This window comes from Solenopsis invicta, chromosome 3, assembly GCF_016802725.1.
Source record: "Solenopsis invicta isolate M01_SB chromosome 3, UNIL_Sinv_3.0, whole genome shotgun sequence".
Taxonomy (NCBI): Eukaryota; Metazoa; Arthropoda; class Insecta; order Hymenoptera; family Formicidae; genus Solenopsis; species Solenopsis invicta.
In genome coordinates, this window is record NC_052666.1 from 32,659,435 (window position 1) to 32,684,113 (window position 24,679).

The window sequence follows — 24,679 nt, forward strand, 5'->3', positions numbered from 1 at the left end:
CGTGTTCCTAAAATTATTTTTTCGGTAGTTCACTTTACGTATCATTGCCATTGAATTAATAGCAATAAAATAAAATTGTACATAGTAAATTCCTTTTATTTAAATTACGTATACATTAAATTATAACTAGAATGATGGACGCATGTCCACGTAGACACACAATGTGGAATATGCGTGTATATGTGTGTATACGCGCGTATGTGTCTATATATGAAATGTATACGTATAAATTGAGTTATACAATGATTGCGATACTTAATTCTAATTAGTCGAATTGCAAATGGCCCTCGAGAATGTTTCAATCGTTTCGATCGTGTGATTGATCGCAGACTGGTTTACAATAAATATTTTAAATCTGCATCATTTAAATTTTATTTTTTAATTTCAGTCCTTTTTGGCTGAAATTTCGCTAATTTTTTCCGTATACATTATATGAATGTGTTATAATCAGTCAATCAACTTTGATATTGATACCTTAAGACAATGAATTTAATATCTAATAAAACAAATGTGGAAAAATAATAGAGTAATATAGCTATCCAAATCGTGATAAAATGCATTGCACTTAATTTACTGTCGATAATTGTTCAACATAACTGTTACATAATTACATTAAATGCAGAAGCATGCCAAATTTTTAATAAATCTCATCTAAATATTCACTTGCAACAATTTTTAAAATTTAGCGCAAAAAAGTTAATTACACGCAATACAATAAAGTTTGTCTTAAAATATAAAAAAAATTTTAGTTGCTTCGGTTCATCTTGCGATTAAGCCTTTGTGTAAAGGAAACATTTATTTTCTAAAAACTATTAATCCAATCTATATACATATGCTACATGCGCGAAACACGTTGCAAACAAACGCAAGATATAAAAAAAACCTGCGTTTTTAACTCTTTCATTCGCAGAGAGCAATCGCGAATACAGTTTTAGTATCCATCTTTAGATTCATAAGTACGCTTTGACTCGAATCAATAATAAATATATTGTAAATATTGAATCATGTTTTAGACTGCACGATACTTATAATGGCACGATTATAATTATTTTTGTGCGTCAATATAATAATTATTATCCATTATCGTCCATTTACAGAGCACACGATCAATCATCGTCTGATACTTTTCGAGTATACATTATATCGAATACTTTAATGACACAGAAGCTATTGCCGCGCTAGTGAGGAAGCAGATTTCATGAGTGAAATATAAAAAGACCTCCTTCTTCCTATTTTAGGAATTAATTCTTGTTTAGAGCCAGACAAAATATATAAAAAAGTCGTCGATATTTTTGATTATTACAAATATAAAGAAATATAGAATATATAGTTTGTACAGTCATCGTAAATCAAGCTGCATATAAAATTCATTTATGCAATGTTACAATATAACAGAAAAATAGTCAACCAGAAAACTTTAGACCGTCATAATCCTTTGATGGACACTGAATCATTGAGAGTACGTAAAATAACCGTTTAAATAGATCACAAATATCTTATATCTACATGTAGATCATCAAATACGTATGTGTATTTCGTGTTAAATATATATTTACGACTGTACTGTATAATTTTTATTAAATTATTGTTCTATGTAGCTCGTGCAAGACAAGATGATTTATCTTAAAATGTATACACTCTCTAAATTAGGATCAGTGTATTATTCACTGAAAGATAGTGAATAATCTGATTTCAGTGATATACTTGTAACTATATCAATCAGTGATTTACGCACTGTCTTTCAATGACAATACACTGATTCCAATCAATGAGAGTATCCCTTTTAAACGGAATTACTGAGAAACAGTGAATCGTCACTGAGAATCACAGTCATAAATATAGCACTGCAAATCAGTAAGATTGCACTGATTCAGATTTAGAGAGCAGGATGCGTGCGTGTATGTGTGTTTGTGTGTTTGTGGGGGGGGGGGGTATGTGTTACAAAACTTTAACTTTATTTCTCAACAAATGAAAAATCACTCTTTCTTTTGAAAATTCAAAAACAATAATCAATAATTCTGTTAGCAGACTCAAAATTAAAATTTTTTTTAAGACTATCGTTATAAATAATGTTGAAATACCCTGTATGTTCAGAATATGTGAATATGTACTTTGAATATATTTCTCGATGGTTTCTAGCGTGTTTTCTATGTGCTCGCTTTTTACGCGAGTATTAATAAAATCGATTTATACAAACCTGACATGGTATATGTATGTATAATGTGGAAATAAATGATATGATTGCAAAACAATTGAGAAGGAGAATTCCACTTTGCACAGTAAGACACAATAATCAGTCGCATGTGATACAAAAGTATTTAGAATAAATAGTATTTTATCGATTTTTGAGCGACTTATATCTTATACACAGATAATTGACTATATGGACACATTCATATACTTTAATAAAAAAATATCCAGACTTTATAGTAATATTGCAAACATAATTTTGGGCATTCCTTGTATGTTTCACACGCGATATTTTTCGTTCGACAAACAAAGACGGATCAAATGATATCTCGTCAGGGTTCTAAGGAGTTCCCCTTCTCGTCTTACGAGGAGTTCTTCCTAGTAGTAATAATTCCTAATACTCTCTTGAAAAACAAGTTAACTTAACCTATGTATATACAAATATTACGCTCGTGAAAGAAGCGTGAGGCGGTGCGATCCGACCGAAGAGTTCTTGTATACAAAAGATAAACGGCACGTATTAGGTGAAACAACGCGATGACGGATTGACCCCAACTATTGACCATTGTTTACGTTGTTTTGTTGATTTTTCACGGAATCCATGTTCGGGATGTAGTCCATCGCCATCAGGCAAGCGAATACCGTCATCACCATTTTCGGTTTCACCTCTGTGATGTCCTCTGGCAATGCATAGACGCGTGCACCGCATTTTCGCGCTAAGGATATCGCGTACTTTGCGTTGTCCAGATTTTCCTGCGCAACGAAACAGCGAGTTGATTAGTCATGCCAATAACGGATCGATCTAAATATAGAATATTTCATATTTCGTGTGATTGATTGGATTTCAGTTTCGGCTATTTGTGAAAAATATGTGGAGGAAATAATGAGGAAAATTTTTTATAGAGATATCATTTTATAGAAATAGTTATTGTAATATAAATGAAATAAATCTTTAACGTTAATTGAGAACGTGAATGCTAAGAATATCGAGAAGTAATAAGGAGAAACCTTACATTTTCAGTTCCGCCTTCTTTAACAAGATCATAGTTAACGCAGCCGGGTTTGATGGTATCGATGAGATCGAGAACGACTTTACCGTCCGATATAGAGTAATCTTGGAAACCTTTGATACTGCTGGTCTTTCCAGCTGCCTGGAGTTTCGAATTCACCCATTGGACAATTTCTTTCTCCACGAGGGTACTTCCCTGAGTACCAGCCAGAGACGTCAGAATTGACAACGTGTATGATCTCATTAATTGCCATATAAGGGCTAACGTTAAAGTCGCATTTCCATCGTTGAGATCCTGTCCAGCGATACCCACGAGCGAGAAATTCATCTGCTTGCCTAGTTCAACGGCATAATTGCAGTTCTCTAGCTTTTCCATAAATTTTCGAAGTTTTGTAAACTTCTTGTGCACTTTGTTCCAATTTACCGTGCCTGGCTTAATGATATCGTACAATTGAAAGATGACCAGACCATCAGCAAGATCTGAATAGAGCCAGTTGACGTGCGGTGACACGCCCATCGAATTCATCCAGTTTCTGTAGGTTTTTTCTTCTCGAGTCTCCTCTAGAGACTCCAAACCTTCAATATTGCTTTCCGGCTTGTCTAATCCGGGGTAATTGTTAAACATATTGGCGACAAAGGCCAAGTTGAGTTTGTAAATACCGTTCACAACGTCGCTCGGCGTCACAAAACTGCGACAGCCTAGTTTCGCGGCCTGCTGAAGCATAATCTCCGCCCTAGACATGTGGTTCGGTTCCATCAAGGCTTCCAAGGTGACGCCAGCTGTATTGGGTGCGATTTGTTTAATGAGATAAGTGTAAATCTCAGAATCCGTAATGTCGGACTGGAAGTTGTTGCATCGTCTGGCGATGCCGGCATTCTCCAAGTGATGGTTCACCCATCTGAGAAGTATGGATTCTGGCGATAGCTTCAACAGATCTTCGATTCGTTCACCGTCTTGTAAAAGAGTGGCTAGGCCGGGACAATTCTCGAGAGTGATCTGGTTAAACAAGCCAATTCGTATGATCTGCCAGAGCAGACCCAACACCAAATGGGGCGAACCTTTAGTGAGGTCGTGGGCGTCGATGTTTATGATGTTGCAACCAATAGCTTGGGCCGAGGAGAGAGCCAACGTCAAGTTTTCATGCTTCTTGTATAGCATCAAGTTCTTTTTGTTGATCGTGCGCTCGTCAATGGTGTCCGGGCAAGAGTGATTAATTATTTTACTGTAAAATAAATATGAAATTAATCAAATCATTTTAGAATTATCAACCAAAAATTAGAACTGATAAAATTTTGATATTATCATGATTTAGAAATTAATTTAAATTTACAGATGTTTCTTATAATTTTATAGCTACATCTTTTATTAATTAATAAAATTATTTAGAAAGACACATTTCATTTAAATTTTATAAAATTAGAATAATTATAAACAGAAAAAATCTTTTTATAATTCTTTCAATTTTTCAGAAAATATTACTACTATATTATATTTACGTTTATTATATAAATAATAAAAAACGATCATAGGATTGCATAAAAAATGGTTTTACCAGAGCAATATTCCGTCTTTGACCTTGTCGTAGAGCGTCTTTCCCTCGGGATCGATGGGCAGCAGGTGCTTCAAGTCGGGATCGTGTAACAGATTAGTATTTATCCAATCGCTGAACGCCAGTTGTTCCTCGAGTCTGACAGAATGCGTGGTTCCTTCGCTGGACGCCTCGGAAATTCCACCCAGGGTCTCAAGGTTCTCTTTCTTCGACACAACTTGCTTGAACGTGGAGCCCAGTTCGTTGGCCTTGAGTTCCTTGCAGAGCTTCTCGAACTCTTCGAAGGAAAGCCGACCTTTGTGCTCCAGCCGCTGTTTATCGTCATACTCCTCGATCATCTGGCGCACTTTGTAGCCCGGCATTTTGAAACCGCAAACGTCCAAAGCGTTTCGCAATTCGGTAACGTTGATGAAGCCATCTCCGTTCGCATCAATCTATCCGAGAACAAAAATTATTAGTCCTACCGTTAAAAACTCAATGACATGTGTCGTAAGAGATTTCAGAAAATGAGATTTTATGAAAACATTTATCTTCAATTTTGCTTATATTTAATTAAAGAATTCTCTTCTCGCAATACAATTCAATTGCGTTGATATCGATACGTTTTTTAAGCGGGGCAAAATTTTTTTCTTTTACCTTTATTCTTATTAATTTTTCATTTGGCTACTGTTGAGTGATGATAATGTTAGATAATGTCAGATAACTCAAACTTACAACACTACTCTTGATAACATTGTGCAATGTAGCAGGTTTTTCACAACGCGATTTCCGTCACGCAGAAAGATGTATGTCTATTAAGACAAAATGATTGCATACGCGTATATAATAAATTACAATTAATTTAATGATCAAGACCTTGTAACGAATATTAACAAATTTCGTAAAGCATCGCGACGACGAATAAATAATAATTAGAGTCGATTGGATGTGAACGTACGTGTTATTGATTTCAGAGAGTTTTTTTATGTGGCAAATATATGTATAATAGTGAACGTTACAAATCCATTTAATTATTTTTGTTCTTCTACAAAAAGTAGAAAGAAAAAGACAAAATCAAATTTGTATAGTTTACGATTTTGATTAATCAATTATAGTTAAAATAGTTTTTCCCGCACACATCTAATTTTCTTTAAACTTTTGTTGTTTAATTTAAATTTAAATTCTACAACATAATGAATGATACAAAAAGGACATTACAAGATTATTTTAATTAGTTTTCGCATGATTATGTTCCTACCGTTAAAATCCCATAAGAAATGGGTTACAAGAAATGCATCTACGCAATTCTCACAAAGTCACAGGGTTTATAGTGTGAAAGAAATCCAGGTCACGAAAAATTCCGCTAGAAGATCCGCAAGTGTATCTATGCATCGCTCGTAGACATCACAATTTTTGCGCAAGAACAATGAGCATACGGTAATGACGTGAACATGTAACCGGTGTATTTCTCAGAGGATGGACTTACATTGGAGTTAATCGGCAGTTTCTTATGCCCATTTGAGAAATGCTGCCGAGAACATACGCGCTGTCAGTTAATTAACTTTTTATTTTTGTTAATAATCCTATAACGAAATGTTAAATACTTTTCTTTCTTCCTCTATCGTGGAGAACGTATGATAATGATATTAAATAGGACGACAGATTCGTAATTCATGAAAAAATGACTAAGTAATATGTATCAATTTTCGTATTTAATTGTGCAAAATTACGTTACGTATAAATTCATTTAATTAATGATTGATTTGTTGCAGAGAATTCGGCATGAGTATTAAATAATATCTTTAATAGAATATATGTACAAGATATCTAATCTTTAACGTTACTTTTTCCTTGATTATGAAACGATTTTAACAGAAAAACAACTGTAAAATATTGGAAGGGTAAAGTTATAAAAATTCAAAAGTTAAAAGTTCAAAACTATTATCTACATTCTTTCTATCCATTTCAGGTGGAACATTTATCACACGAGACTTATCGGACCTGCGTTAGGACGTTCGTTAAAGAAACTGAAGAAAATGGAAGCTGAGTGCACTCACAAACTTAAATAGCTCTCGGAAATCCTTAAAGTATTCCAATACGGCGTCCCATCTTTCCATGTCACTAATTTCCATGTCAAAAAATGATAGACTTTGCTCCGTGAAAAAAGGATCAAGCTGTTGCGAGATACTAGAACGTACTGGAATTGTCATCGAAGACTTATCAGTTTTATTGATCGCGCAACAAAGTGGAACGTAAGTAAAAAATCGAATAAAATCCCTAGAAGCATCAATCAGTTATCGGATAACAGTAACGTTTAAAAATCTTATCACGATCTTATCACAATCAATGAACCAATTAGAAATAAAGATTAAATATCATTTCTTACGCACAGACGGCAAGTTTCATAAGGCAAGTTTTACGACAATCTGTTAAATTTGTCAGTACGTAATTATAATGTTCGTAAATAACATAATTAAATAACAAACTCTATTGCATCTTGACATCGATAATAAACAGAAATATAGGAACGTATAATATTTGCGATGTGCATGACTGCATCATTTAAAAAATATACATATATAAACCAATTTTATATACGTATATCAGGAATTTTGTACGATGAGAAATTTTGCGGCACTGAAGATAAGATATTGCAAAAAGCACGAAAAACATTAAAAAATATTTTTATAGAATAGCGATAACAATTCTTACGTTATATTATGACAAATTGCAAATAAACACGTTATCAATCCACGTATGTTTATTAAAGTATGTAAAGTTATATGCATGAAATATCTAATATGTAATACGTATATTTTTTATATTAAATATTTTTTTATAATTTGTTTATATTTCTATTAAATATTTGATAATTGATTCTGTTCTTCATATAAGAAGAAAGATTTAATAACGAAATTAAGGAATGAGACAGATTTCTCTTTACATGCCGATAATAGCCACGCTTTTCACATTTTCCCATAAAATTATCTTTCGCTTCGTCACGGGAGCATGCAAAATGTGAAACGCAAGAAAGGTGCTTCTTTGAAGTTTTTTCGCATAACGGACATGCCATTAGTCTGTGAGCGCAAGACTTGGTGACGGAAAAGGGAGTAAGAGTCCGCTAACCGAACGTTTCCTCGTGAAAACACATGCTTCCTGTCATCGTTTCGTTTTCTCGACCAGTTACGATCGCGATGGCGCGCGGCGTGATGCGCCTCGGTTCGCCGCGGCGATGCAACGAAATCGCCCATGCAATTTATGGATGCATCAGCTGAGAACGCGCGTCTTTCGCGCGTATCATCGTGTACAGTGGAATCCGGAAAACGAATAGCGAATGAAAATCAATTGAGCGCGAATGCACGCCGTTTCGCTTCGAGTAATCCTCTTTTTATCTTTCCTCAACCGTGTGTCAAATCACAGTGACGAGAGAAATGATTGAGTTCAAAACACTCTGTTCCTATTATCACATTGTATCGAGGCGATCAAGATAGCAAAAATGAATGATCATGAACGAACGTGTACAGATTCGACATGGACGCGAGCGCATTTCTCTTTGCGCACTAATAAAAAAATACTATTTGTTAATAATTATCAATTATCATTTCTAGTAAGTATTAATATAAAATTGAGCTTAACAAAATACTGAGCAAAGATGCAGTCAATAACGAAGAGAAAAATTTAATATATATAATTGTATATGTAACTTTGATAATTTATCGAGAATTAAAATGATAAATTTATTAAATAATGTTAATTATTAGCGTGTGCAATATTTTGCGATGGCTTCTTTTGTCTTTTCTGGCAATCCACGTATACTGCCTTCAGCAAACGTGTTTAGTTTCAAACAGCTGGCATATATAACACGCTGCATTAAAGTGCACACACCTGCCATCAGTGGAGTGATGAAAACTTCTTCATCAAGGTGAAGAAGTTTCGATCACGTTTGTATAACAAAGTTATCTCGTAAAATGTGTGAGATAACATCTCTAATTGTATTTCAATTAATCAATACGTGACAGATCGATATACAAAAATCTTTTCAGTATTTCAAATAAAATTTCATGTATGTATAATATGTACAATACGTCAAAAGATTAAAATGCGAGCACCGTGAACCAATTTACATTCAAGAGTATTGATGCAAACTCTTTAAAACTTTAAACCATTCGTTAAGTCAATCTAATCAGTATATTTTTCCAGTACTAAATCTCATCAAATATCCAGACAACTATTATTCAAAAAGCACACTTCTTTTGCAAAATATAATTATTCGGATAAAAGCTGAAAAGAAAATGGCCCTATTATTGCCCTATTATTAGGACGGCAGATTACGGGACACCCTGTAGAACCGAGAGCACACTTCTTCGGGGTCAGACTTCTCTCTCTTCTTACGCTTTTATCCTGGGAACTGGTTTCGTCCGGCATCGCGTTGCACACTATGTCCCCATCCCGCGTTCATCCGCGGAAATCACGATTAAATTACCGCGCGGAGAGAAAAAGAGGAATGAGCAGCAGCGCGGCGGCGGCGCGGCGCGTTAGTACGCGCGATGCGTTAATAGACAATCGCGAGATTAGGGCGAGTGCCCACGTTCATTATGCGAAACCCCGGGAAAACGAGTTATAACATTGGCCTTAATGCGCCGTAATAACAACAGTGTATATTCCTCCGACATGTTATTCAAATGATGGCTTTATCGCGCGCTCGCGCGAAATAAGTGATAAAGACGAAATTTAATAAAGCATAACGAAAAACGCACGAATTATTAATTGGCTGATACAATTTTCAATAGTCATAACTTTCCTAAATACTTTATCCTGATATTTATCTAGCTTCGAATAGATTCGATCCAAATTGACGATCTTTATTGGATCTGCTTTAATTTTTATTGATCTTGGTGACTATTTCAAAACGTAATGTTATCGAAGAAAACATTGTTTATATCGATTTTAAGAGGCAAACTTTTAAAAAATAATGTTACTATCTGTAAAGTAATAATACGATAAAATCCATAAATTTGCGTGCATTTCTTCCATGGACATGTCTAAAAATGAACCAAACGACCGTGACGAGTAACTGCAATTCTACGAACGCTTCACGACTATTCGATTTTCTCGCTTCCAAGGCAATCGCTACGTCATCTCAAGATTCCTCCTACGTATGCGCATTGAATTCGAGAGGAAGATTATTACATCGTACGAAACCAATCGATAGACAATAAGACTGAAACCACTTCGTGGCTTCCATTTATCAATTTATTCATATTTTTTTGTGTTGCTTATAAAAGAACAAACTCTTTTCATTTTTCTGTAACACTGATATAAATCTATTTCTTAATTGCAATAAGACATAACTAATATGTAAGAAATTATTTTTATCATAACAAAAAATTAATATTATGCCTTTATTAGTTATGCATTTATAGTCACTAATATTAGCAATCAAGAATAAGAAAAAAATATTCGAAGTGAGTTGTCCTAGACACACCCATCTTGCGGAATTTGCATAACTCTCGCTGACGGAATTCCAAATCCTTTTTGATTAGTCATCAGAAGAATACATGATTAAACGATATCTACCGATCAATAGCAAGAGTAATAAATTTATCTTTTAAGTTAAATATATACCACGCAACCAAAGTCGCTGAAGTAAGATTTAAGTACTAAATAATGTACTATCTCGCGCGCGCACGTAAGATAATGTGCAAACATCATTAGAATACTTGAAGGTGGACAATTAATTTCTTTTTTTAACGTTAAATTGTAAATTGTAAACTTTGATAATTAAAATCAACGCAGCAATATAAATTTCTTAATTTATAATTGTTTTTCTCAATTAAATGACATGAAAAGTAAAATAAAATGTATAATGAGTTATTTTTAAATAAAACAGCGAGTACTATTTATAAATTACTCTGTTTTTGGCATTTGCTGATTAACTTCTCTCTTAATAATTTCTCTTGAATGACTCTCTTGCATAATTACATTCCTTTTGACATTTGGCATTGAGAAGCAAGAGACGTAATAAATTCATGACATTGGCTTTGATCGTAATACTTTTTCGATAGCATCATGTTGTCGCAATTTCCAGAGGCTTGTCATCCTGTAAGTTTACGAACACTTCGTATATGGATATATGTATTTTTTTTGCTGAAATGTACATTACATCGACAATAAATTGCCAATGTTTTGCACGTGTAACTGTATGTAATTGTATATAAAGGATCATTGATTAAAATGTCGAAAAAAATATCGATAAAAGCATGTTTAAGAAACAATACATAAAATGGGTATTACATCGGTCCTAACATATTGCAACAACAATTAAAAATATATATATAAAGCAGTCGATGAAAATTTTCTTGCGCTAAATCGTCGTCTTAAAGGGACTTAATAATTTTAATCCGTGCATGTTATTAGGATACGTCAGGTCGCGAATAAGGCCTCGCTAGGTGAATAAATTACACGGCGTTGAAAGCTTCATCCGCTTGATGAGCGCCACTAGGGAGTAGTAAAAAGTTCATGCAAGGCGCTTCACTGTTAGCTCAAGTGGCGATAATTGACCGGCTTGAAGGGAAACGGCTCGAAAGATGCGTTCTCGTAGCTTTTGATAGACTTTCGCATCGATTTACGTAACATGCATTTACATGCAAAACATTTTAAGAGCAATCTCGCGCCACCACAATTAAGCTACCATGTAACCGGATTTACGCATGACGCTTGCGAATATTTTGTTGCTTCTTTCTTTTTATTTATCCGCGCGGACACTCCAATTGAGATGCACAAATTCTAATAAACAAAAATTTATTATTGGACAATGCAATTACCGAGAGAACATTTAATATTTTGATATAGAAAAATTCCTATAAAATTGGATGTAATAAAATTTGTAATTTCTACTGCAAATTAAATTATTATGAAGTGGCAGAATAGAAACAAATACATTTTAATTATTAAATATGTATTTATGTTCTTAATTATGTTCTTAATTATTTGATTAAATAAAAGAAAAATACCAATATTCACGGCGAGAGAAAATGGATAAACAATTTTATGACAAACTTTGATATTCTGCTCTTGAGATTATAAAAGCTATATATGTATATTGTTAAACAGAAAGTTATTATATTTATCCAATTTAACAGTATGAATAAACAGTGAGATTTTTACGTCTAATTGTAAGTCTAAGTTAATTACCAGCAATACGGGAAAGATGAAAGATGTAACAATATTATGAAGAAGCATTCTATTAGAACACTCATATTATTCTTTTTACGTTCTTCTATCTCTCTGTTCTATCATATTTTTCTCAATACCTAGATATATTCATGTAATTATATTTTATCATTAAAAGATATCTAAATAAATAATATATTTAATACTTAACAAAAAATGACATAAAATTATTGAGAGATTTTAATTTTATATCGATAAGAGAATATATATTTAAAATAATATCAACTTTTAATTTAAAAATTGATTTAAAAACTTTTTAAAGTTTTAATTTCAATTTTCTTAAATCTGTTATAAAAAAATTGACACCGTAAAACAATACGTTAATTTTATAGCGTATACATTACTTATACTCCGCCAAACAATTTTAAATAAAGAAAAAAGTATAGTGTCTATACAAGATGATTTAATCGTTAATAGATTTTTATGGATAATCTGTTTAACTCTTATAATTTTTCGACTAAAAAATATCGATTCTAGTGTTCTCACATATAATATTTTTGCAAGGAAATATCTTATTTTAAAACGGAAACCAGATATACTGCAGGATGCAGTGATATCGCGCGAGTCAGCCGCAATGCTGACACAAGACACAACCGCAGGGAACAGCTTTAGGAGCACACGCTCGCTGCCATCGGTGGTGCCATTACGGTCAGGTGTGCACTTTTGATGTCACACGCAAACATATATATCGCAGGGTTGTCGACATGCACCTGCTATTATCACCGTTGCATCTCGCGCAAGTCGATAAGTATTAGTTCAGGCGATTGTGTTTTACGCAATGGCATCACATCTTACTCCGCTCTCATATTACACCACTTGATCCGCGACGTGATTCGATTCACAACTCGCGTGTGCGAAAGTAAGACGCGATATCGGGGTTAATGACAGGCGTAAATTATACAAATGGTCTATTCGCTCGCAGTGACGAGTAAATTAAGCGACGTGTGTCGCTGCCTTTAAAGAGCACGTATTTTCTCCCTGTTGAATAATTATATGCGCTAATTGATAACTATGTTACAAAGATGCATCAAATGCAATCAGAAAAATAAAGATAGATTAAGTAACTGGATATATATTTAAATTACGATAGAACGAAATAACTCACGAGAAGATAAACTAAACGTACCGTTTAATAATAATATTATTATTGAGTTTTAATCCTCGAAATTTAGGTATTATTATTTTACATCATTTTTATGAATCATTGTGTCATTGAAGCTAATCTTTTTCACATGATTTTCTAGAATCGCTGATCAACGCGAATGAGAATAACCTTTTCGATGACTCAAGATTACATACGTTCGAGTGTCACTGGTTTTCTCTCGTAAAATGGATTACGAATCATTATGGAAGCAGCATATATGCATATCGACGCGACATAACAATTGTACGATGACTCATGAATCTTGGACAATGATCTTGACCAAGCAATTTTCTCTTTGTGTGTTATTCATCCGTATTTAAAAACGAACAATTATTTATTTCATACGAAATTATTCTGTATTTAATTATTCGCTGATGTTTAATCGTACAACGGCTCAATTGGAAAAAAAAATATTTCATTGAAACAAAATAATATTTTATTACAAATGTCAGTATTTGAAGCAATTTAACTCTCGTTGGGTCTATATCCCTGATCGTTTGAATCCGTTAAAAATACATTCTAATAACGTTCTTTAGCTCTTATGAAGGAAACAAAAGCTTTTAAATTATCTTTTGTGAACCTCTTTTCCATGAAATTGAAAAGCGCATCAAAACGATTATTGCGTATGTGCGGATGCATTGTGCATTGCATAATGGAGAAAACGGACGGAAAGACGGACGGAGAAGCAACATGATACGTGATCCAGGTAGAGCACTCATTACGAAAGTCTCGGAAGTGAAATCGGCACGATCGTTTAATGAATCATCGAATCCAAATGTAATGAACCAGTGACGTGAAATCAAACATTCGTAAGTTCCGACCGTATGACTCATGTCACTCGCGTACTTTTAAGCAAGATCGACAGTCGAGTATTTTTTTCACAATCGTAAACTGTTTCCGACGCTATATCAATCTCAACTTCCCGAATAGTCATCACCGACAGGGCTATAAATAACATCTCAAATGTATCAAATATTTTATCCGTGCTAGCTGCATTTTCTCGGAGAACTTACTATATGTACCATATAAGGTATTTTGCTGTTCCCATGTTAAGATAACGATTTATCACTTTCAGGTAAAAAGTGATAAAAATCGATACCTATATGATTAATGGATCGCAGAGTGGACGTTAACAGAATATTTCAGTAACACGCCTAAATTTATGATGAAAAATGCAGTTCAAGCAAATTAATTAATTTAAAAACTATGACATCGAAATTGTATAATATTGTGATAAATTATTTTCTGTCTAAGTTATTACTTATCGATTAAAATTGGAATGAATTAGAAAAACGGATGCAATCGTATATAAATAATTAACAAATTGGACAATAATTGAATTTAATAACATCAAAAATAATAATTTATTACATTTGGTTTAATATTTTGTTTTTATAATAATTGTGTAATTAATTCCATGCATTATCTTCAGAAAATAAATATATATGTCTACATGAAATATAAGCAAGTATCAATTGTGTATATTTTATACTTTTGTGCATTCGCGAATTGTTAGCTAGTGACGACACTAGAATCTAATGTTCTGTGTCGTCACATATGTACGACTCTTTTCTTCCTTGCGAGTCAGTCTCTGCGCAAAGAGAAGAGCCGACGGTAGTTCACTATATTCCTCACGGTATTTGAAGAATTCCTATCGTGGTTAAACCGCGACTTCTACTTCTGCCTTCAGCAATATACTGATAATTGTTCGCGAGAAAATAGCAAAACGACGAACACGATGACGATAGCGACGACGACGACGACGACGTAGAACGTAGAACGATGAACGGATGATAGTTACATGCAAATAAGTTCTCAGGTCGCAGAGTCAGGAGACTGTCCTATTAAGTCGAAACTAATTTACCTAATAAGTCTAACTGCCGAGAACCGGGAATCACGCGGTTCTCTAGTACTCTCTGTAATGTTGTACTAGTATTGCAAAATTAATTAAAAATCAAACCGCGCGGTGAACAATTAGCATACCGACGCGTACGTTTCGCGTGATTAAATTAACGGTGTTGTACGGAAGAGCGAGTGCGCAGTTAGAAAAGTAACGTGGGAAAATTTTATTATTTTCCGTCTGCTTTGTTTTCCTTCTTTAGGTACGTGTACTTATTCTATGTATATTTATAATTCGCAGCATTGTCTCGTGATAAACAAGTTAACAATATACGGTTTTAAAGAAATGCTATTGTGGACGGTATAATATTTGTGCAGTGAACAATCGGCGTAAACGCTATTTTTACTTCAAAACTATTTATCCTTCTTCGTCAACGTGAAAATAATGATTGAATTTCAATGATAGATGATACAATAGAATGAAGCGAATAAAACGAAGTCATGCACGATTGGCAGATTAAAATATGACTATACTTGACACTGCCACGTGGCCAATTCGCTAACTCGAGTGAACTTATTAACCACTTTGACCCAAGTCCCGCAAGAAGATAGATCCGTTGCCTGACTCACCAGTTCGTGATACCTCATTTACCCATAAGGGATAATCACTTTGATATCCCGGCCTCCATTAGTGTCACAAGGAAACAAATATATATACTTGCCAATTTATTACTTAAATGTTTTTTGTAAAAGGATAGATAAATTTAAACATATCGTTATATTTTAATACTTAATAATTAATAATTAATTCTATTATATATATATTATAAAATAAATTCTATCTTAAGATGATAATTTAAAAAATGTAATTTAAATCTCTAAAAAGCATTTATTACAATTATTTGTACAACGCTTTTTGGAAAATATCAAAGGCTTTCGAGAGAATTCCGTGTGCAACTAAAAATGATTCGTTTTATCGCATTTCATCTTATCTGAACTGCGGAACTTGGCCGTGTGTCGAGAAAGGATTAATTATAACTACATGGCGTAATTAAGGAGCTAAGCGTGAGAACCGAACCGACAAAACATACACATATGTACATTCCACGGTATAAACACACATGCGTATACCCTGCTGTTCTTACGTGAGAATTAGCTCTGAGACGTGCATTGTCCGAAGCTGAGAAAGGAATCGGCTACGTATTTGACATTTTTATATCTCTTCTTCAGAATCAATTTCAGATTTTCTCCTCATACCACGAATAAATCGAGGTGTTTTACTTTGTTCCGATAGTGTCTTGTAAAAGAAAAGATGTCAAGTACCAACTGCTACTTAACATTTAATGTCATGTTGAGACGAAACAATGGCAAAAGCATTTATCGTGTAGACATAATTGTCACATCCGATTAAATTGTATTTGTTTGGTTAATTGTAACGATAAAAGTATGATTATAGCAAAATCGAATTATTCCGATTATTCTTCTCTTGTATCATTTTATATAAAATTATATAGTTTTTTCTCATATAATTTTACAAATTGTATTTAAATCTTCAAATCAACCTTTTAGATTTAACGACAAGTTTTCAACGTTATTTGCTTAGTAAATAAAATATATTATTAATATAACTGCAAATAATGTTTTATAAAATACATTAAAAGTATTCAGCAGAAAAATAAAAAATATTTTTAGCTTTGCTAGATATTTATATGTTAAATATTAAATTGAGACAATTTTTTGAAATATCAAATTTAACGTGATACTGTATATGTATAGTCTGCACGCTAACATTTGAACTTGAACCCGCTATAAATGAGGGTGCATAGACGATCGCCGACAAGGATCGCAGACAGAATTCAGAGATTAATTTTCTCTGCCTGGTAAGAAGAGGTTCAGGCGATATATTTTCCCATCATAACGACCGCATTCATGGCACAACGTTCTCGTTAGTCGAATCTACAGCGGAATTCCTCGCGAATTGCATTTCCGACGTGGCGCCAACCCACAAAGGGGAACAAGGAAAACATTATGCATTGCCATATTGATCAAAAAACCGCAGCCGGTTGCACAAAAAATATTAAATCCAATTGCAAAACACGCAATACAGAACATTTGAATCAGTAAATAGCGATACAAATTTTATTATTTTCTATTTTTAATTTAGATGTAAATCGACTCTTGTAGTTTTCTTTGTCATATAAAATATTAATAACCATATTTTTCTGATGACAAATTTGGTAATATTTGTATTGATAAAAATATCAAGTTTTATTTACTAAACATACGAAATGTTAGTACAGAAATATGTCACATGACAATAATTCGGTCATTATATATAAGTTGGGTAAATTTCAAGAAAGACAGAAAAATAGAAAATGGTAAAACAGTAGTGTCTCTTCATTAAAATAATAAATGCCCGGCATATCGCTATATATTATTAAATACGATCATAATTACAAAGTCAATTTTTTCGTAAATAAAGTGCGCATTGAAACGGAGTGATATCTTCGGAGTGAAATAATCGGTCACGCGTCAAAGAGAACTACTGATTAAGAAAATATGTGCAACACGAGTATTATGCGACCTAGGCACGGTTGCGCAACGATTTTACTTTTTAACAGCCGATCGCGGCTCGCGGCCCATTTACTATTCCAGCGACATGTAATTGCATAACAATCGTAGCGTGCTGCTGCGTGGTAGTAATGTAGTTGAGCAACAATCGAGGTAGAAGGCATTGTCAGTGGTAAATGATAAGAGAGCAGCCTTTACGGCAGCCGCGCCTGTTTACGCGTACGAGGTACGAGTCACCTCGTGTAAAAATTCTTTCGGAATGCTTTAGAATGCGCCTGTACGTGCATTCTAAAGCATAAATATTCCAAGATAATTGTTACATTATTTTCGCATTCGTAAGCAAATTAACGATTATCTTTTGATAAAAATCAAAACCAACATGCAAAATGTAAAATACTCAATATCTCGATATCGAAACGCCCGCGTCACGCGCCGGTGTAAAAGCTGCATCATAAAGAATTCATCGACAATATTGCGGCATTATCGATTTATTTGTAGATATCACGCACACAAATCATTTCTCATCTTTATGAATTTTTATAATATTGCTTTTATAATATTTAAAAAATAAAAATGCAAAATTTCAACAGTGATATCGTTACAATTTCTGCAAAAGGTAATCTAATGATACACTTTAAAATGGATGAAACGTAGTAAATCTTTAAAGATGGAAGAGTACTATTTCTTATATTACGCCATATCTCTTGCCCATCAATCTAATAAATATATAATAGACAGCGTGTAAAATTTCTCGTGTAAATGTCTTGCGCGCGATTCTGTATTAATTTCATGCTCGCGAAGCTATGAAATAGTTTTGACTCGATTACACAGCCTAACGATATCTCAAGAATCTCCGATGCATGAAATGTATCTGTTAACAGACTGCTAGCGCTCTCTTCCATGCAGTTATTATATAATTATCCGTAAACTTACTTTTAAGTGCCGTTTCAATTATTTTGGAGAAAGAGCAATACTAGCATCGAGCATCGAGAAATATTATTAAATTATGAATATAATACAATAATAATTTTATTTAAAAAATAATAATCAACCTGATCAAAAAACATACTACTCGGAGTTGATTAATAAATTACATTTAGCGTAAACTTGAAATTATAGAATTAGTTAAGTGAGATTAAAATTTTGCCAAGTCAATATTCTTGTTTATTATAATCGTGCGCATATTGAATGAAGCAGATGCTACTTATTCACTGTGGTCGATCTCCCGCTGTTTTTATGAAAGACCAACGGCGTGGTTTCTGGATAAGAAAAGAACGACACGTGCCAACGCGGCGACATGCTGCACTTCGGGTGGCCACTCCAGCACGTGTTCCAGAATTTATTCTGGAGTAACCTTTCCGCGTGTATGCACGGCTTATTATAGATCTGACGTAAGTAATACGCATAAAAATCATAATACCATACATACGTATCGCACAGCTATAAATACATTTTATACTAAAAATATTCAAGTATACAAACACACATACACAAATTTAATTATTTTGTTATCAAAATAAAAATATGCAGAGAATTAAAATTTATATATACATCTATGTGTATGTATACGTCATTTTAATTTGCTACATGTCCTCATTTTGATAGCAAAATAATTAAATTTTTGGAATTAATAATAGTGAATAGAGAATTTGTTTGTTTATAATACTGATTTCACTTTCACGTGGAAATTTGAAATCTTATCAATGATCGAATTTCCTTTATTCTTCTAAGTTGTATATATACTAACACATGATTCTTTTACATTAATATATTAATATAAGGAATAAATAAAAGCAAGAGACAAAAAATTTTAATTTTTTTCGGTAGCCGTTACGAAGCTAAGAAACGTATTAATTCTTTGCATTATTCGTCGACTAAATAGTGCGACACGACAAAATTCGTCACGTCGACACAATTGCCTTTGGTGCAAATAAAACGCGAAATTCCGGAATCGAATGACGGATAGGAAATACGAGCTCAAAACACGAATCTCGAGAACTCGATTTCGCGCACATATTTTCGCTTATTCCATATCTGACTTTTTTAACAATTTTAACAACGAAAAGTATCATTTGAAAAATATAATAATCGACCAGGTGGTAACGACAGGTTATTTTACAGTAAATTTTAATAAATTTTAATTACAAAAATATTAAATATTTGAAATTGTAGAACTGTGTAAAATAAAATTTTAGAAATATACTGCAGCAGCAGAATCTCTGTTATTAATTTCTTTTATCAACGTCAAGTAAATTTTAATATAAAGCTTTATTCAAAACTCCAAGAATTATTAAAGAATTTAAAAGCGTTAAAAAAATTGACTCACATTGACAATGACTATTTCTATTTAGTTGAAGAATCTAATATAAATGTAGTAAAAATTGCAAGTTCCATAGATCTCTTATAGATTCATGAAAATATCTGACGTCAGTCTACATTATATTGGATTTCATCAATTAAGCATCGTTAATATACATGTTCTCTTATTCATTTACAAAACAGCTCTTTAATGTATGTATCTTAGCTTGCCTGTTCTAATATGCGAATGCACATCTCACTATCGTCTACACGCTGACGTGAATTATACACGTTTGAGTGCGTAAGGGTTGAGAGTCACCCTATCAGGAGAGCGATATTGCGATAAAGGGTGGTAGGTAATCCTCTGGAAAAGCATCGACGCGCGTTGCGCATAGAAATGGCACTCTGATCATTTTTTTTTCAGTCGAGTTTTAAATAGATGATTCAATAGAGACTCGTGTATCATATTCTAATTGCATTTGTTACAACTTTCTCTCACTTTACCTTGGTGTATAAAAGACAAAATTTGTTAATTACCGTTACTTAATTTGTAAAATTACAGTGGATGTTTTTTTATTATTACAGAAACTTATTTAATAATGTACACTATATATATTTATGATAATTACAACAAAAAAAATTTTTTATAAAGTAAAAGAAGATTTTTTGGAAATTGCAAACTTGAGATAAGAAATTACGTCAGATGTAAAGAGTGATAACAATAAGTGTAAGTGAAACTAACAGATGTTAAGTAACCTGCAAGCGTGACAAATGATGTGTGTAAGAAACAGTAAAAATAATGGTCGTGAGCCATTTGGTCTTATCTTTTTGCGAAAAGTGTCTCTCGCAAAAAAAAAAATTATTTCTGCCACCCCGTGCGAGCGTGAGCGGTGCATATTTTATCGGGACTTAAAAGTATTAAGTGTTGGATGATTCAGCGTCATGTTATAGGGGTGGTCCTTGACGTTCTCTTACTCATCGTTCACATCGTACTTTCGCGACGTGCAGGATGTAGGAAGGGGTTGCGTCTCTCGCACACCGGTAACGCGATCAATAAGATAATTGAAGACTTTCTCGGCGATATGACCGGCGGAAGGGAGTAATTTCGCCATCTCGCTCCTACTATCGTAAGGCCATTCTTTTCGAGATGATTTTTATCTTACACTTTCAAAATTTTATTATCCGAATCGTGTAAACAAAGGAAATGAAAAAAAGGAGAGTCTTTGTTAATGAAATTTCATTATCGTCACGAACGCAAACGAAAATCAGATAAATATGAGCTTTGCGAAAATTAATCGACGACTTGATTTATAAAAACAGTAATTTTATCGTGAATTATTAAAAATGTTATAAATTGTTTATTCAAATCGGGATTAAAGTTTGTCGAATCATCATGACGAAATTGTGCTTTTGCCAAACTGAAATTTATATCAATTTTATGTGAATGGCGAACAAATATATAAAAGTAATATTTCAGACTTTGTATTTATTAAATAAACTTATCGAAGAAAAATAATGGAAGAATACATTTTACAAAAATATTTTTAAAACATTAAAAAACAATATATAAAATTTATAATAAAAAAATTCAACCATCGATTTGTTTACATACACAAATATGCATTAAAGTAATTATTTTATTTATAAAATTTTTATTCAAAAAATAATATGTTAATTGTAAACGGATTAAAGTTCAGTGAAAGATAGGAATTAGTTGAGTGTGAAAGAGTAATAGCAAATAAAAAAAAAATGAAACGTGTATTTCATATCGGATCATTTCCCGATATTGCATTAGACCGCAAAGGAATTAACGAGTTATATCGAAAGTCAGGTCGCCTTTCGAACGATCGGAGCCGCGTGGCCGCGTGGCAGAGGCATGAGAAAAAACGATCTCGGAAACGAGCCACTGCGCATTCACAGCCGATCGACCAACCGTGAAAAGCCTGTCGCGGAGAGCAAAGTGCAATCGCGCGACAACGAGGCTGCACTTCCAAAAGCAGGCGAGCCGGGATCCGCAAACGGATCTATGGGTTTATTTTATTTGTCTACGTGCGAGACGATGAAGTGCAATCGCGGAATACTCGCGAGATTCACACGTTGTGAAGTCTGAAGGAGCACGTGTATGTATGTACGTACACGATTCCGTGATTGAAAAATGCGTATCTTTAACGAATATTCTTTCGCTGTTTATTTGATAACGAAAACGATTTCTGATCAAGTAATTGTTACGTACAAGAAATAAATTCTAATTTACATTAGAATTTAGCATAGCTTAGTTGTAAAATAAAAATTGTAAAATATAAAATATATCCTACTTGGATTTCTTTATAAAAAATGATTGCTAATAGTTTTCGGATTATTATTCATCCTATATATGTATATGTTCGTGAAATTGTTAATCGTTGTACGCTCTTATTATCTTAACATCGATAAGCTAATCGTTGTCCCTGTTATCAATACCGCATTCTGTATTTGCTAATAACAATCGCTAATAACGCCGAAAGAATAATATTATTAGACAAGCGAGTAGCGTGTAGGCCGTTATCAATGTTTGAAAATATTTCATCTGTATTTAGCTTAACTGCATCGTGCCCAGAGATGCGTGGGCGAGAAAAGTGATGCATCGATCAAACTTGCTCTACAAATTGCTGTGCCAGACTGCACTTGATAGATGTAAACGAACTCTAAGAGATGCATCCTAATCGGTGCGTTTTTTCAATAATTTTAATTTCAATAGTTTCATGCTGAATAATAAGGTATATTAAATCGTCGGTATAGAGCGAATTTTGTAAAAATGGATATTTAAATATACCGAGCCTTTTAAACCGCACGCGATTTATCGCGAAACGCGCGTAAAATAAAAGTAATAAAAATATTTTACATATAAAAGCGCGCCGCGATCCAATTCGCACTGCAAACATTCACGATAACGAGTGTCGTCAAGTGCGGTTTACGGTCATAGCGATCGACGGCAAATAGGTACGAGGTAAACACGAGGAGCCGAGGAGCGGCACAATGTGTATACGTGATGGTGTATAACGTGCTTAATTCGCTGTGCTTGCGTGCACGTGCCCAGGCAGACGGCTGCGCAAGTGCGCAGCCCGAGCCGGCTTCGAAACGAGAAGTGACCAGGTCACCGGCTGTTCCTTCACGATCGCGATTACGCATCCGACCGGTTCGAAACGCTTAACATTAACTTCCCATTCAACGGTTCTCACATACCACAACAATCGGAGCGAACGGAGGGCGTTACCTGTTTTTCGTTTTTTTTTCTTTTTTCGACCTAAAACTATAATTTCGACCTAAAAACAGTAAACCCGAGGAAAATCGAAGATATCTCCCAAGACATTTGGAATATTGAAATTTTGTAGAATTTTGTGTATCGCTTCGTCCCCACACATATATTCCCTAATAAATCAAATAAAAACTTGTATCAATTTTATACTCTTATTTTATAACAGAGATGTAATGGCCCAAATATAATTGCACTAATACAATGTACATGATAGGTTTGTCCGAAAATGTTCGTAAATAAGATTAATAAGTTTCGCTGTTGCTTGAAGCAAAATGTAGGCTGGAGCTTTCGAATGACTTTTAAACGACGTTAAACGACGAGACGGAATTTAAGCCCTAAGGCGACGAGGCGTTCCGGAGCGCAGCCCTTGTTACAGGCTGCGCAGAAGGTGCCGACTGACAGGGCGGCGACGCGACCAGCGACAGCCTGAGCCGGCGGCGCGACGCCCGGCGCGGGCGGCGCGGGCGGCGCGGGCGGCACGTCGACGGCCTCGCGGCTCCGGCACGAGGCTGGGCTTCCACACGATGATAAAACCGGCGATCGATAAGAAACCGCGCGCGATAGCCGGCGTCGCGGCATAGCTGAATCGCGGGAAAACGAGAAAAATCCGTCGCGTCAGCCCCGACGAAAGCCGAAATATAGCAATTTTTGATAAAGATACGCGAGACTCACCGCTTGGAATTGCTCCAACAGCTCCTGCCGGTCGTCGATCGCGGTGGCCATGTTGCGCCCGAATATATAATCCTTCCGCCTTTCCTTTCTCCGCTGCGGCTGCGGCTGCGGCACCCGGCGAGCGCGCGGTCACTCCTTCGATCTCCGTCGCTCTCTCACGCCCTTTGCTTTCCTCCCTCTCCTCTCTCTCTCTCTCTTTCGAATCGTCCGTCCTTCTCGTTTCGCGATGACTCGCGTATACGTCGTGACACAATGCGGCGCGCAACGTGCGAGACGGTCGATTGAGACGATTTTCTCACTCGATGATTTTCGCTGCGCGCGAATGTGAACGCACGATACTCGATATCGATCGGAAACGACGGCTCAGCCGCTCAATTTTGGCAAAAGCCTTTCTACCGCTCTACAGTTAGTCCGCCAGTGTGAAACGCTCAACGTAACATTCGTGACATTCGGTACGATCGGAGTCGCAGCTAGGACTGCGCGCGGCGCGGGCGCGAGGTGCGAGCGCTGCTCCAAGCTCCAAGCAGCTCCACGAGCAGTCCAAGCTCCAAACACCGCGCGCGCCAGCGGACCGACGCTTACCTACCGAGAACGCACGAAGATACCCGAAGCGCTCCAAGCAACTCCCCCGCAACCCGCGACCTCGAATATATGCGTCTATGTACAAAGTGTACATGTATGTTGCGTTATCGAATTCCATTTAATAATTTAATTTATTCAAAGATCGATTATTGAATTGTTATAGAATTTCAACTCTCTCTTGTACACTGTAGCAAGTGAATTCGATAGCTCGTTTCAATTACGACTTGCAGCTCACTTCAGTTTGATTTTTTAATTACAAATTTCTTGAATGGCGCGGAATTTGAATCGGATTTAGACCGCGTTATTTCTTATATAAA

At 34.7% G+C, this 24,679-nt stretch overlaps 1 protein-coding gene across 2 annotated transcripts; it reads right to left on the reverse strand.

Annotated features, from left to right (window-relative positions):
* Positions 1 to 78: 78 nt before the first annotated feature.
* On the reverse strand, positions 79 to 24,325 carry LOC105204665 (plastin-2). Of its 2 annotated transcripts, none has more exons than XM_011173833.3 (4): positions 23,781 to 24,325; positions 4,753 to 5,183; positions 3,204 to 4,422; positions 79 to 2,943 (listed from the first exon to the last, which is right to left on the reverse strand). In XM_011173833.3, exons 1-4 carry the CDS (start codon positions 23,829 to 23,831, stop codon positions 2,746 to 2,748), a joined length of 1,899 nt encoding a protein of 632 aa, XP_011172135.1. In that variant the 5' UTR covers positions 23,832 to 24,325; the 3' UTR covers positions 79 to 2,745. The 2 variants fall into 2 exon arrangements, with proteins under 2 accessions (XP_011172135.1, XP_011172134.1); XM_011173832.3 differs by lacking the exon at positions 23,781 to 24,325 and adding an exon at positions 6,786 to 7,103.
* Between the last annotated feature and the right edge of the window lie 354 nt (positions 24,326 to 24,679).